Source organism: Aquila chrysaetos, chromosome 16, assembly GCF_900496995.4.
Source record: "Aquila chrysaetos chrysaetos chromosome 16, bAquChr1.4, whole genome shotgun sequence".
In the NCBI taxonomy this organism is placed as follows: domain Eukaryota; kingdom Metazoa; phylum Chordata; class Aves; order Accipitriformes; family Accipitridae; genus Aquila; species Aquila chrysaetos.
Genome location: NC_044019.1, coordinates 19899950 through 19916472, shown reverse-complemented (window position 1 = coordinate 19916472; position 16523 = coordinate 19899950). Strand labels below are relative to the sequence as shown.

At 37.7% G+C, this 16523-nt stretch overlaps 1 protein-coding gene across 5 annotated transcripts in view; it reads right to left on the bottom strand.

The window, feature by feature from the left end:
* Positions 1 to 16523, bottom strand: part of FAR1 (fatty acyl-CoA reductase 1) — a 41694-nt gene that overhangs the window by 14849 nt on the left and 10322 nt on the right. The window contains exons 2-9 of one of the 5 annotated variants that reach the window (XM_030039573.1): positions 14011 to 14205; positions 11643 to 11818; positions 7669 to 7848; positions 4624 to 4801; positions 3517 to 3561; positions 3262 to 3389; positions 2720 to 2787; positions 1007 to 1178 (exon numbers count right to left, since the gene is read on the bottom strand). In XM_030039573.1, the coding sequence (XP_029895433.1) occupies positions 1007 to 1178; positions 2720 to 2787; positions 3262 to 3389; positions 3517 to 3561; positions 4624 to 4801; positions 7669 to 7848; positions 11643 to 11818; positions 14011 to 14199 (1136 nt within the window). In that variant the 5' untranslated portion in view covers positions 14200 to 14205. Of the gene's footprint in view, positions 1 to 511; positions 684 to 1006; positions 1179 to 2719; positions 2788 to 3261; positions 3390 to 3516; positions 3562 to 4623; positions 4802 to 7668; positions 7849 to 11642; positions 11819 to 14010; positions 14208 to 16523 lie in introns of all 5 variants that reach the window. The other 4 variants (XM_030039575.2, XM_030039576.2, XM_030039577.2 and 1 more) reach the window with 4 other exon arrangements.

The window sequence follows — 16523 nt, the reverse complement described above, 5'->3', positions numbered from 1 at the left end:
AACACAACAAACGCAATGAGTTAAGATCATATGGCTTGGCAAATCTGAAACAAATTGAAGTGACATCTTATATTCCTTCTACATAATTTAGTTTAGCCCATTTAGCAGAGCTATGCCATTTTCACCACTTAAGAAGTTAGCCAGATACTAATGTAAATATTATACACTGAATGGAACCTTGAAATGATACAAACCAACGTATCAGATCAAGTTGTATCATCTACAGGAATAACCCACAATTATTAATTCTGTACCCCTTTCCATTATCAGTGTATAATTGCAACAACAATCTTAATGCAAGCTACTTACTGGAGTTTAATGACTGACTAGAATTCTGACCCGAGACGCATCTTGGACAGCATTGTTGAGCCAGTCGTTAATCTCTTCAAAACACAGCCAATGGATTGTTATTGCTTATAGTTAGTAAATCTAGATAGTGCCCAATGCCACATCTTCTTCACAGGACTCCACCACCTTACCAGCAAGATATTTTTAGCCCTGTTGTCCTTACCATGGTTTACGACCTGTCAATCTGAGCAAAAGATCGTACAAAAATGCAGGCACTCTATAGCTGACAGCAATCCAACACTGATACAAGAGGGGGTTGGACTGAAAACTACGGTTAGGGTGCCTTACTGCACCTTCTAAAACATTTGTCTTGAAATGCAATTTAATGTGGTGTCCTGTAGGAAAAAATAAGGATCAACATATTTTGAATATTTATTATTCAAGCACAAACATCACTTGCTAGATCTTGTAATTCTGTTTACCTTGACTACTCAAACCCCCAAACTATCCAACAAAAACATCCTCATTTTTGCTAGAAAGTTCAAAGACACTTTGAATTCAAGGACCTGTTCTCAGGGGAAAAAAAAAGGCTGAGTTTTAGTCACAACACATTCAGGGGAAGAAAAAAAATTTTAAAATAATCAATATACATCATAGTGTAAGCATAGGTTTGTTTAAAAGTCAGAGGAACAGACAAGACAGAGCTAGTCACCATTACCTTGGCCTTCTTCCAGTAATCCTGAGGTAGATATCATACAGGAATGCTGGCGCCTTATGGCTTACAGCAATCCAGTAATGATATAAAAGGTGATTGGAAGTTAGATTTACATTGGGCCGTCTGAAGGCCTGTTCGAGAGGATTCCTCTTGAAAGTAGAAATTACATGGTATTCTGAGAAAGAAAAGTTGCATAACAGCTTTGATAATAACCATGTAAAATTTAATGGCTGTCAAAGTACATTACAGTGTACAATACTTACGTCAGCATGTTATTTAAATAACCACCCTACCTCTTCTACAATCCACAGAAACTAAGAGTCATAAGCTTTTAACCTAAAATACAGTTGAACTGGTTCTTATTATAACCAAGAAGCCTTTTACGCCTTCATCTTCAGTATCATATTTTATTGTAGCTTCTCTCTTTCTGTTCCTCTTTCCTACCTTAGAAGTTGTTGGTTTCAAAAACTCACAGCAATTTCAGTTTATATAGCATGTAAAGCTATATTTAAATAGTCATCTATATTTCATGAAGAAGGCTATTCTGATCTCTTGTGTGAAGCATAATTTAAGAACAGACTGAGGACTTTGCAAGCATCTGAACTGCATCTCAAATGACATTTTTAAACAACTTATCCATATTTAAGCATTAAGAAGAAAGTGATTAGGATGAGACTCCATGTGAAACTCCTACTGACACCTGAAAATTCTGTACATGACAGATATGCAGGATCAATGTCTTAAAAAAAGCTATATTGAAATTCATCTCTCTTTTTAATCACCTCTCATAACTTTATACTGTTGTTTATAAACGGTGTTTAAATACCCTGATTCAAATTGGGATATAAATGAAGTCAGCAATTTTCCAAGTTTGGCTGAAGCAACAAGGTTTATAAAAACAGATACATACAAAATGAGCAAAAGCAAGTAAAAAGCATGAAGAAAGTAGTAAAAAGAAATAAAATAGCTTTAAGTATTGAAGTTAACTGAAAGAAAGAAAATAATCTGAGCTTAAGAACTCTATTTCTAAAAAATTGAAAGCTAATTAACAGCTTTACCATGCCAGCCAGCTTGTATTGCTATTTATAACAAAAACTATTACAAAGCTTTTGCCATATGAGTTACATTCTAGGCAGGATATCTAAGAGTTGAAAATAGGTGGCCATACATTCTTAAAGATTACTTTTCCTTGCACATCAATAGTTGAAGTCTCATGTAGCTATCTGAAGATTAAAAAAGCCACCTCAGCCAACAATTAACTTAAGCCAAACACAAAAAAGAGCTACGCAAGTGCAAAACTATTACCATACCTTTCAATTATGCAGATGTACAAAACATCCAATTGTGGGCTGTTCATCCATATGTATTTAGTAAGGTTGGCATTAAACTCAACATCACTACTGCTCCTCTGAGCAATGCTTTTTGCTGCACACTACCCACACTCTGCAGATGAGGTCATGGCAGCAAACAAAAATCAGTTCTTCCACAGTTTAAGTTATAATGGAATACAAAAAACCCAAGAACAAAATGATACAGTGATACTGCTGCAAGAGGAAGATAATGAAAAAGCACAATACACTACAAAATTGAGAGGTATGGCTATCATAATAGTTTCAACAATAAAAATACAGTATGACCTAGTGAGTATAGCATGTCCTTTTTTTATTTGACCTTATTTTTCTATTAAAGCTTATGAAAAAAAGAAATATGGCATACCAACTTCACCCCAGTGGAAAGGATTGGTGCCACCTGTTGTACAGTTATATACCATGACATTTCTTGGTCTGGGGGGAAAAAGACAAAAGAGCAAGTTAGAAGACAAACAACCTTTTAAAAACACAGGCAAGAAACATATCCAAAGTTATCCTTTCCCTCAACAGCATCATTTACATAAAGCAGAAAGCATCAGTCTCATGACGTAGAAAGCAAAAAATTTAACATCTTCCAGTATTTTTCTCATTCTTTAACCATTACATTTCTTTTCTTTCAGAGAAGGCATCACCTATGTTACCGTAGATTGTATTGATTACAACAAGACCCAGGAAGAAATTTTCAGGAATAGCTTGTGCAACAGTATCAGTAGGTGATGTCTTTCTCTTTGGCATAAGGAAGTTACACTTTGAGGGACTAATGCTGTTAGAACCTTAGATTCCTTTGTCCTGGGGAAATAGCAGGACACTGATTAGAAGTTCAATAGAAGACTGATTTATTAAAATACACAATACAATTTCAAAATACTTAGTACTCTCTATTGTCACCTGTTATACCTATTAACTCCAGAATACCAGGCTGCAGCCAGTGCCATATTGATAACAACATCTACTGGAACAAGGTCTGCTACTGCATCGTTGGAAGCCCTCATTGTTCGAAGAATTCCTTTTCCTGCCTTAAAAAAAAAAAAAAAAAAAACAAAAAAAACAACAAAAAAGAGACAGAAGACCCACCAGTAAAACACATGAAGCTTTGTTACCTTCCGAAAGGAGGAAAAAAATTTAAGTATATTCATTACTTACAGCAATGAAGACACCACTAGGTCCATTGAAGTTATCAATCCATCCCTATTATGAACAGGGGGGAGGGAAAGGATTTGGTTAGAGTATACTGAAGTTGGCAGTTTCAAGTGAAAATCTGAGAAGTTTCTACAAGTATAAGGGGCAAAGGGAAAAGAGAATAAAGAGGAGAAAAATACTAATTTCCATGTCTCTAAATGAAGTTCTTCCATAGCAAAATCTCGTGATGTAACAAGTTGCTATAACTCAGACAAGATTCACTGGTCCTTCAAAGTGAGACGCTAGCTTGTTTATTTCTTAGTGAATAAACTGCAGAGCATTGTCTGTATAAATACATTTATGTTGAAAGTATTCATGTTTACAAGTGTTTTTAGACTACCATCTAAGAACTCATAGAAGACAGATAAGCAGTTTTGGAATCGATTATTAGTGTTTTCATTTTTCAAACAGAAGCCATTCCTGCTCAACTTTAATGACAGTATTTAGACACTATATACTTAATGGTTTGACATGTACATTGTACATATTCAAAAAAGTAGGCAAAGTCAATTATATGGATTTTAAGGGCTTGAAAGACAGTCTTGAACTGGAGAAGCTATTCCAATACCATCTCCCATGTAGAAGGAAGTATATAGCATATATGCTATATAACAATACAGCATACAGCACAAGAACTTATGCCATCCCCTGCAAAGCTTACAGGGTTTGACTAAAAGAAGTGGAGCCAAAACATCTTTATGTCCTGCAGTCCCCAGTTTTCTTAGTCACCCTTTGCAGCTACTGACATAGCAAAGCATCTTGAGGAGGGAAAACCAGATGAAGATACATAGAATCATGAAGTAAAAAGCTGACAATTTATTTCACGTGTGAAATAGTATCTCCCATTGTGATAGAAGTGTATTGTTCTAGGATTAGAAGTAATTTACCCCTAAATTTCACACATAATACCGTATTTGACAGATTTTGTATCAGAGTTGTTATCCAGAAGCAACCAAGCCACAACTTCATGGTCTAAAAGATTTTCCTCTACGAAGGTCACTAGATAAACAGGCTGTCAGTATGTGCTACAGTTTACAGACAAAACGGTCAGGTGAAAACTCAGTGACTTACAGGAAAAGGTTCCTTCCAGCTAGCACCAACAATAGATGGCCTTATAATTGCTGTGTTTAATTTTGCACCTTCTTGTTGTACTACATATTCGGCTAAGGCTTTTGTATATATGTAAGTATTAGGCCTGTCGCCTATCAGTTTAGGAGTAATATCATTCACTAGGCCATCATCCATCCACCTAAAGAAACAAAATAAGAGGCAAGTGTAAATTACTGCATGTTGCTTCACTGAGGGCAGGGGGGAGTGAAAGCAATATGTGAAAAGGATAACCAGATAGATCAAAAATACCTTGGAAAGTAAAATTAAAATCCAATGTCTTCTTCAAAACACTAACCAAGGCAAAAAAAAAAAAAAAAACCCTCAACAAAAAAAACCCCAAAAACATACCAAAACCACCAAAGCATTAGCATTCCCCTAGAAGCTATGTAAGCAGAGGAATAAGAAATTCTGTGAAGAAATTTAAGCAATAGTTAAAAACTCAGTTCTGCATTTCACATTTCTGCAACAACCCCAGTATCCAACACTAAACTACTATGCTTTAAATCTCAGCCTGATTTTCAGAATTTAATACCAACTTCCACCGGTTAGTATGTTACATACTTCTTTCTACTGTAAACAGCTAGAAGTTGTAAAACATTTCCATAAGCATTTGGAAATCAAACGATAAATGTCTGACAGCTTATACTGTGCTTAACTTTAAAACCATGTAGCCTCCTAAGATATCATTCATCAAATATCATTCATCAAAATATGAGAGTTAGGGGTTTTTTGCTTATTTAAACTGAACACCAATCCCAGAGGCCAGAAAAATCAAATGTAACAGAGTCTGCCTATTACTCATTTTGATTATACACTACTATTTAAATTAACATGGCAACTGCATAGGTAGAACCCTTCTGAAAAGGGATCTTAAGGAAGAATGTTGTATTTGAGATACTACAGCAGCAGTGTATTTAAGCTGGTTTAAGGACTTTACTACCAACTTACAGAAGACTGTTTACACTGACTTCATGCTCGTTTTGTTTCAAATTAAACTATAAAACTAAACATTCGAGAGTAAGTGCCAAGAACAACAACAAAAATCTTTCACCAGAACACGTGCCCAGTTCCAAAACACTTTTGGAACTATTTTATATGGTGTACTGTAGAAAGTAAGTGCATTTATGAACTTTGTTAAATATTAAATCTTTTTTCTTTTGTTGTTAAATTTACCATGAATTTTTTTTTCTCCTTTAAAGAAAATGGGATGCAGACTGAAATGAAAACAAGTTTTTCAGTAAGAGAGGAGTGTTACATGTTTAGTGTCCACTGAAAGAAGCATTTACTTAAGCTATTTACTTTTTTGCCCAATTAATTCATTTATTACACACCAACTATGGAGGAAGTAGTACATTCCTTTACAATAATCCCAATTCTATCAACTAAGTTCTCAAACATGAAGTGCAGACACACCAAGTTACGTCTTTGGGACACAGGCACACTGCTCCTCAGTTAGCATTAAGTGATCTAGAAAGTGATGTCATTGCAAAGGAGTCCCAGCTCCATCACAAGCATCACCTCCACCTTTGTGGTGTTCAGTTATCACACACCACCTCTGAAGCAAGCTGGGACACTATGTTTTTCCCTTTAATTTAGTGGTCTTGCAATTCCATCTTGCTTCCCAATTCATTCAGCAGTTTGTATTTCAAATTGTAATAACCTTCAGTCATATCACACAAGCACAACATGTGCCTCTTGAACCATTGCTACTTTGACGTTCTCCACTATTTTACTTGCCTCAGTCAGCCAACATCTTAGCCACACAAATACAATTTAGCCAACTTAGTTATTCACCAATGTCCTATTAGAATCAAATCTGACATGCAGACTCCCTTCATGATATGAATTGGGGTGGGAAGAGGGGTAGAAAAGCCCAGAACAGGACACAGATCTGTTTGTGTCTCAGTCAGCTATTGGCTAGACAGATCACTCTTTTGTAAGTTTACAAAAGCCTTCTCTCACTACCATGAGTTCTATAATACAGACAGCTGTCCAAGCCCAAACCAAGCAGTTTAAGTTATATTTATTCTGCTTGTGAAAAGACAAAAATATGACTACTTCAGAATATCTCATTTGAAAGTGTATTTAAAGTCAATATTATAAAAAACAGTTGGCTCAATGTGCATTCTAGGTAGTAGCTCATTTGTTTTTAAACATTAGTGCTCTTCCATCTATAATAACAAGTTAAAGAAGATGTTTTACTTTTTAATTAGTTATTTTCAGTTTCATACTTCTCTTACAAGGGGTGATATTTTGTATGATGGGGAAGAAGGGAGAGACTGATTTACAGTTGAGATTATTATTTATTACATTACACTTGACTTATCCCATATTTGCCACCTGTTTCAGTTAAGGTTTGACAGCTACTAAATAAGACCTCAGGACAGCTAATGTACACAGAAAAAAATACAGAATGAGTAATTTTTCTCCCCTCAGTAATGCCCAATTCAAGACTAAAAAGCTACAGAAAACAGTTTTTTGATGTTTGCACTTTTTGCATACTTAATGGAACCACTTCTACAGTTGTGTTTCTGAACAGTTAAGTAATATTATTTCAGTATCTCAGTCTGATCTTGTAATGGCATTTAGGCAGATGTAGTGAAGGCTGCTGTTAAAGTGGACTGTCTTGGTTCTACCCCTTTCCTTCACAATGCTGGTGCTACCACACTTCTAACAGCATAGCTTTTTTGTTTTTAATACCTCTCGATTCAGCTCATCATACAGTGGAAAAACTGCCACTCAGCATATAGGAGACATCATGAGTAGACATGAGCATCCCTCTCCTTCAGTACCGCTCCACACCTAGCTCAGCTGAACATGACCATAAAACCTTAACCCATCTACTTTACAGAAAAGGGAAGTGTCAGCCATGCTTTCAGACATAAACACAAGCATAATAAGCTAATTTCTTCATCTTTCAGGTTCCTAACCATTTTTTGGTACTTCATTACTATGAAGCAAGTGGTTACAGATTACTGAAGTAGCTTCATAAAACATAACACATACTCAAGAGAATCTATCAGTTTCCTGGGATCAACAGGAGGTGGATAAACTATTTCCTCAATCTGTTTTCGATTGCAGTATGCATAGGCCGTTGAAACATGCATGAACACTTCCAGATTCTTCATTCGCTGTGCCAAGAAGAGGAGCTGTTGTGTGGCAGTCACATTTAACTGAACAGCATCTCTGTTGATTAAACAGAAATTTCATTAGCAGAAAGCAAGACAAAACACAAGCAAAATGTAGTAACTAGTAAATTCACTCCTAAATGTTTCAGTGATGGGTATATAAAAGTATTCCTAAATATTCCACCCTCCCCCAAAAAGCAGCACAGATCATCCTAACTTTCTGCTTAGAACCATATGCCACAGTCTTAATCTAGACCATCTCTCAATATTCAGGATAATTTTCCTAAGTTTTACCCTGTTCTTACTGGCATCCTCATGCCCCATTACTAGAGTGGGAAAGCCAGCATACCTTTGATCTCCTCAAGCTAAATCCCAATCCTACATTTTTCATAAAACCTGAAAGAAATAATGCAACACAACACCTAGCTGCCACGACATGCATATCTGAAATTCCTAGTTCAAGTTGAACTAGGTCAACAACTCAGAAGGAAGGCTTAGAGGGCTAGTAAGTTGGAGACTGGCATGTTCTTGTAGCACAACAAGATTACAGGGAGGAAGGAAAAAAAAAAAAAAAGGAAACCCACCAAGAAGCACACTTTCATCCTCCAACTTCACTGTTCTCATTAAAATAAGAGTCCTTCAGGATACTGTAGGAGAGTAGGTCTATCTCTACAATTCCCACCAGAACACAGCTTACTGAACAACTACTATGATTATTTTTGTCTTGGGTCTGAATGGCAAGGTTTTGGTAGTGGGGGTGCTACAGGGGTGGGTTCTGTGAGAAGCTGCTAGAAGCTTCCCCCATGTCCAACAGAGCCAATGCCAGCCGGCTCCAAGACGGACCTGCCACTGGCCAAGGCCGAGCCCATCAGCAGCCATGGTAGTGCCTCTGGGAGAACAGATTTAAGAAGGGAAAAAAAAGTTGGCGGGGCACAGAAACTGCAGCCAGAGAAAGGAGTGAGAACATGTGAGAGAAACAATCCTGCAGGCACCAAGGTCAGTGCAGAAGGAGGGGAGGAGATGCTCCACGCGCCGGAGCAGAGATTCCCCTGCAGCCTGTGGGGAAGACCATGGTGAGGCAGGCTGTCCCCCTGCAGCCCAGGGAGGTCCACGGTGGAGCAGATCTCCACCTGCAGCCCGGGGAGGACCCCACGCCAGAGCAGGTGGGTGCCCGAAGGAGGCTGTGACCCTGCAGGAAGCCCATGCTGGAGCAGGCTCCTGGCAGGACCTGCAGACCCATGCAGAGACAAGCCCATGTCGGCATAGGTTTGCTGGCAGGACTTGTGACCCTGCAAGGGACCCATGCTGGAGCAGTTCACGAAGAACTGCAGCCCATGGGAAGGGCCCATATTGCAGAAGTTTATGGAAGACTGTCTCCCATGGGAGGGATCCCACGCTAGAGCAGGGGAAGAATGTGAGGAGTCCCACCCCTGAAGAGGATGAAGCAGCAGAGACAATGTGTGATGGACTGACCCCAGACCCCATTCCCCATCCCCCCACACCGCCGAGGTGGGGATTAGGTAGAGAACTCGGGAGTGAAGCTGTGCCCAGGAAGAAGGGAGAGGTGGGGGGAAGGTGTTTTAAGATTTGGTTTTATTTCTCATTACCCTACTCTGGTTTGATTGGCAATAAATTAAGTTAATTTCCCTAAGTCAAGTCTGGTTTGCCTGTGACAGTAATTGGTTGAGTGATCTCTCCCTGTCCTTATCTTGGACCTACAAGCCTTTTGTTATATTTTCTCTCCCCTCTCCAGCTGAGGAGGGGAGTGATAGAGCAGCTTTGTTGGGCACCTGGTGTCCAGCCAGGGTCAACCCACCAGAATTTTATGTAATTCAGATTCTCTCTCCAGCCTATAAAACTTACTATGGGCACTAGTTTTCTTGTATACAGTGTACCAATCAACTAAGTTTCAAGAATACAGCTAAACAAAGCTTTATCAAAGTCTTTGCAATAAAGTGTTACGTTAACAATAAAAATCTTGGTGTGTGTCCCCCAGATAATCACCAAGTTTAAGACTGCTTTATCACCCATTATTACTGAAGCATTGGGGGTACAGGAGAGGGGGACCACTATCCCAAAGTAATTAACATCAATGGAAAAATGTTACTGCTGAATAAAAAAGGGTTTTTAAGATAAAAGTATTGTTCTCAGTCTACACTTCCTCTTTTAAGAAGTCAAAGGAAGGAGTTCATAAGAGCTGTATGCACCACTAAAATACAGAAGTGTATAGCAAGTACAATTTACGAAAAGTTCCAATATAAGCCCAAGTATTTTGCTTTCTTGACTGTATCCCTACCACTGGCCCCAAGACAAGTATTTTGAACTTTACATTAGTTATTCCTGTTAAATATGTGATGAAGGCTGCTCTAGGTGGTCTTCGGATTTGTAAGGTTCCTCCAAGCATTCCAGCATATGTGTTAGGAAAGAGTTGATGCCAGAGCACCTAAGAAATGCTCGCATTTTCTATTTTGCTAAACATACTGGGCCCACCAAGAAAGCAGAAACTGCCAGAGGCTTGTACCAAGATCCCATTCTACCAGTCTTCAAATTGTTTTAGATTCCCTCTGGGCTTTTGTCAGGTTGGCATTTCCTTAACATTTCAGGATCATAACACAGTGATAAACACAGGCTACCTTATGATGTTTCAGCAAACAGAATAACGTTCTTAGAAAGGTAGTGCCAGCCTTTGTAACAACTCAAAAAAAAAAAAAAAAAAATCTGAGTTGAGAAGCGTTTTATCTCAAAGTTGCTTTACTTCCACCCCCTCCCAAAAGCTGGAGCTATTTCTCACAAAGTCGTTTTACCCAAATTGGATATTTATTCCAGTGTTTCAGCAGTAAATCAAGTAATTGTTTTTGCCAAAAAGCAATATAATCCTTTCTTGCTTCTGGTACTCCTTTCTAGTATTTCCTTAATAGATTCTCTGTGCAACATGGAATTTTTCAACTTTCTCCCTGTGCATCTACTTCTCCATACTCCCTCCAATGCAAACCTCCATCCTTCTTAATGAAGGACTTTCTGAAGACATGGAGAAAGCTGAGCAATATTTAATCTCCTGTTTGTTCATCAGGTAGAGAACAAGCGCTAGAACTTCCCCCACATACCGTTTTGCCAAAAAGTTATCCTCTGAAAATGTGCATTCCCCTTCTAACAAGGGAGGGTAAAGGAATAGTTTCTGTTCCCTTTTACACACTAGGAAAAAAGCTCTAACATTACTAGTGAGCACAGTACATATAGCTACAGCTTATTCATATCCTTTCTACCCATCCCAGAGATGAGAGCAACACATGATGTTAGGAAGACTCAGAATAGCAACATGTTCCCTAGTCTCTTCAACAGCTTCCTTTCAAAAAGACCTTCAAATTCAGGCACAGGGATTTAGTTAAACAAACAAACAAACCCCCTCCCCCACAAACAAACAAACACCCCCCCCACAAACAACCCACAAACACACCACACAAAACCTGAAGGACCTATAGCAAAACTACAAGAATAATTTACTTAGTTTCGAAGTGCTAATAATGGATTTGTCTTTTTACCTAAAGATTTAAAAATATATGAACTTTTCCATGTTAAATAGTGTGATTCTAACCTCTGGCAAAGCAGGTCTATATAATATGCCTCCATCGTCTTAAGAAAAGCAAATGAAAACTCAACAGCTTAAAATAAGTTTGAGGGAAAAGATTACTGCCTTAAGGAGCATCATGAAATTGACCAAGCACGCAAATATCAGAGCACATGAAGTAGCATGACAGGCTGAATATTTGCAAGATTGCACAGACACCTGATTTACACCCTCCCTTTGAGTACCATTGGTTTACCAGACCAGAGTATACAGAATTTTAGACTCACCTTAGTGTTTCATTGAACCTGACTGTAGCAGCACAATGAAATATAATATTAATGCGTTCTATAAGTTCTTCCTTGATTGGTTCACTAAGGTCCAGTTCAGGCTGTGTAAGTTCACTCGTAATTACTATTATTTTTGCTCTGAAGTCTGGTTGCTCATCTCTCAACCTGTCAAAGAGCTGTCAAAAAAACAGAACTAAAAATTCAAGTAATATAGCCAGTGAAGATGAGATACACATTTCATTTAAGTGAAGAAAAACCCCCACATTTTCTGCCTATACAGAGTTATACCTCCTTATTTCTAAAAATCATCAGTAAGCTAGAAAAGTGTGTTCGGAATATTACAACAACATGTTACTGACTTCCCTTGAAGTCAATGATGAAGCTGTGCACACTTTATCCCACACAGTGAAAGCAGTACTGCATGTGTTGTATATAAGGTAATAAGACTTCAATTTACACTTAATTTTTTTTTTAATACTCATCCTGATCCTTAAAACCAGATCTCTATGAGTATCAGAAGAAAGAAGGAATGGTCTCTATTAGACACCAGGACTCAAAGAAATTTTAAGTAGCAGACTAAATATTGCAATCTCTTTTCTTTCAACAGAAGGAAAAGGAAAAGTCTGCCCACTTTCCAAGCTTGGTAATAACTATTCAAATTCTTACAGACTTGCCCAAGTCATGTTGGTTTTCAGGTTTAGAAAGCTTTCATCAAGCTTTAAAAATTTCTAGTGATTTAAGAAATGCTATCCTGGAATTATGCTAGTTTTGAGGAATTTCCAAATTAAAAAAAATTGTTTCTCTGGCTAGTTGAAAGAAAAAAAGCAGGGTTAAAGGCTGTACACCATGTTAGAACATCTGATCAAATCTTATCAAATTGGTGTTCAACTATTCTTACTAAAAAAAAAAAACCCACCAAAAAAACCAAAAAGCAAACCTCACCCATATTGTATTCCAACATATATTCTTCTCATAATTAACTGGGTTCTAGCCACATGGCTTAACACACACAGATAAAATTCTTGCCTCACCTCATTTACACTCATTAGTATGCAATTTTTCCTGAGCAAAATAGTACTGTGGGAATAAAACATACTTGAAAGTTTCACCAGAGCAGACCCCTCTTCTTAATTGCACAGGGGCCAATATCTTAGCAACTGCTTCAACACAAGTCAATTAAAATGTATTACAATCACAGCAGTACTTTTTCTTTCCCCTCCAAGCATGTAGTTATACCAAATGCAAATAGTTAAAAGACATTTCCTTACAGAATGTAGGGAATTTAATTCATTTTCAACTATAAATCAAGTCACCTAAAGGTGCAGTTTCACGACACATAAGGTAATTTAAGCCTGTACTGCTACCAAACAGATTGGTCCCTCTCCTAGCTTCTTTATTTTCACATTGCTTCTCCTGCACTGGCAAAAACAAGTAGCCTGATAGCTGTGTGAGCATACCAGCTTGCAGGTCCAGCTGAAAAATACTTTTTTTTTTTTTGTAGATATTTTTCAACTCAACTGTGAGCTAATGCAGCTCACTGTGTCACCACCTAAAGTAGTAGTAGTGGTAATGTTATAGTGAGAATATGGGACATCTCCAGTGATAGAGGTCTTGAACTGATTTCCCAAGCATGAAGTTCACCTTAAAGGACAAAGCTGCCAAGACAGCATTTAAAGCCTCTGCAATTCTTAGAGGTACAGCAAATAGTGCTTGAACAGAAAATTATTTACATAGGCACTTTGATAATTCCAGAGCACAGAATTTCAGTGCCTCTCCTTCATTGTCACAGGTTTGTAATAGTCTGTACGACTAACAAGTCTGTAATAGAATCTATTACGACAAACATTTCTGTTCTGTTTACAAACATAAGCTATTTAAACAACCTGTTGAGATCACATTCTTGCTTACTGGTAGATCCAATAGCACAACCAAGAAAAAGGAAGTACTAAGCCTCATCTTACAGAAAAGAAAATAAGGCACCAAGAAGAAAAAGTGACTTGCTTGAGATCTAAAGAAGGGTCTCAATCCCATCTTACAACTCTCAGCCCACACTGCCTCTTGCATTTGATAATATATTCTATCAGTTTTAACTCGGGTGTTTTTCTTCTCAATTCTGCATTACAGCTGAACATCCTCCTCCTGAATTAAACACAGGATAATTTTCCACTACTGGCTTTGCTAGAGACTAACAGCTTGAAAACCAGCTATAGAAGCACTGCCAGGTGTTGGATTTTATATTTCTGTTAGAATTAAAAAAATAAAAATTTAACAACAAAATTTTGCTTTAGATAAACCAAAGTTGTTTTCAAAATGAAGTGGGAATGTTATAAAGAAGGACAAAAATGTACTTTGTGAGCATGACACATACCTTACAGCTGGTAATTTCTTCTATTCGTGCTTCAGGTGTCTGCCCTGCTTTGTGTCTTACCAATACATACACTGCTTTCACTTTAGGACAAGATCTGAGCAGCTTTTCCAGAAGCACTTTTCCCATGAAGCCTGTAGCTCCTGTCAGGAGGACATTCTTTCCTTCATAGTATTCAGGGATGGAAACCATTATGACCTTAACAAAAGTTAAAAAAAGAAGTATATTAAAGAACTTCTAGAGTTCAGATTTGCAGAAGATATAAATAAATGGCACAGATGCAAACATTCAGTCTCATACCTGAAAGAAATGCTTAACAGCAGGGTTTGTTTTTTTTGGTTTTTTATTTTTTTTTTTTTTTTTTTTTTTTTTACCTATAACTAGTAAAGATGTCTTTTTTTCACCACATTCCAAAAGAGTCCCACAGGGTCACTACAGTAATCCCAGATCCTCTTGTAAACTGTCCCTGTTAACAGTGTCTTAAGGAATTAGACACTCACCCACTCAGTCTAGGAAAACAGCTCAACTTCAGTCTATTTTTACCTCTATGTGCATGGTCCTTTACCACCCTAAGTGGCTGTTCCACGTTAACTAAAGGTCATATTAAAATATAATCACAAGTAGATACTTCAAATATGTTGACAGAAGACAGGGAGCCAGGCATCTGCCAATTGCTGGCCCTGCTGGTATTTTGCCTGTGTCAGCAAAGACCCCTGACAGTGTTAGGCTGAGCCTTCCTACAAATTATGCTAGGCCAGAGAGAAGGTATAGTCAGCTGCCTGGTATGAGATCTGCTGGTTTTATATTGATTACAAAAAACCATACAGTTCCACAGATTGTACAGGTTTCCAACTTTTTCATCAATTAAATCTGTTGGGTTTTTTACCCCAAATAAGTGATCAGAATTCTCACACAAACTAAAGATTTGAGTTAGCCACAAGGGATTGTTACTTAAATCCAGCACAAAGCTAAAAAGTGTTGTAGGTTTTGCTTCAGTTAGGAAGTTAGCTATGAGAATTTTCTTGCCCCTCCCTTAATCAACCACTTGGAAATTATGTCTAATTCTAGATACTGGAAGACTTTCTAAGGACAAATATACTGCTATTTCTCACATTAATTTGTTCTTTGGACCACGACCTTTACGACCTTTAGAACTCAACCTGTGCCTCAGGCTAACTTCAAGCCATTCTGTTAGATCCAATACACCAACATCTTTACCATAACCCTTGAACGGCTTACTTTTACTGTAGAATATGGATACACTTCCACCATGTTTTATCAACCTTTCTAATTAGACTTATAAAAATAAGCTGATGTAGTGAAAATCTAGTTAGTCTCCTATAGCAGATCCACACACAAACCGTTATGACCAAAATACTACCAAAAGGGACGGATTCCATAAAAACATGACACTAAAAAAACCCAACAAAAACGAGTCTCCTTAAACACAGATGGAGTGTTTCTTAAGCAAGTAAGAATCACAACACTGAATACCTAAACAGGATGAGAGCCTTTCTTCACCTACCACCCAAGAATAAAGGAATGTAACTTCTAAATATGCTTAGTTCTTCTGAAACAGCAGGCTACTGCAAGGAGGAACTTAACAAGGATCCATCATCTTGTGTATTGTTAGGAGTGAACAACTACAGGCTTAATCTGCACTTTTTGCCTGAAAAGTAAGTAAATATTTTTGGAACACTTATCTACATCTCAAGTACCTGTCATATTAAAGCAACTGTGCTGTGCTTTTCATGTGCTTATATCACAATGAAGCCTCTGAACAAGCTCTAAGTGATTACTTGCCAGAAATGAGTTGTCACCTGCACAAGCCCCAGTTTCAGCAGTCTGGGTACAAAGTCTTATGTTTTTTGGTCCAACAGTCCAGATCTTACTTTGACTCCCTTCTTTGACAAGGTTTGCTCCTGTACTTACTAGTAAGGCATCTAAAAACTGGTAATGGGATACAGTAGCAAGTTTAGAACAGAACAAGCACTACTATTTCCATTGGCCGCAGCACATCATCCAAAATTGTTTCTCTGAAGGTTGATGAGATTGAAAAAGGGGGATGAAGGGAAAAAGCTATTTATGTTAAACCACTTTTGCCACATATTTAAGAGACTTTAATGCAAATTTCAAAGCACACCTCCTGCAACAAAGCATGGAGAGCAAGATACAGCATGCTTATGAGTCATTTTTTCCTGTTCAATGTAAGATACAGGCCTGTTGTCTCCACTGTGGCTCTAAGTCACAATTAATGCTCCATTATTCAAATATGTACTCATAACTTTTTTTTTCCTGGTCTTTGCATACACCATTCAGCTCCATTTTCTCATAACAATCTGCATGCTTGCTTCCACATATAAGACTTGTGTTCCCTCAAAGAGGGAAGAGAAAATTCATGCAATCATTACTGCACCGATTTTGTCACCAAGATCCAGTTTTGTTATGATTCCTACATAATCTTGTTACTAATTTACCTGCCTAACCATAATTCATATTTTTTACCCCTTAAGACT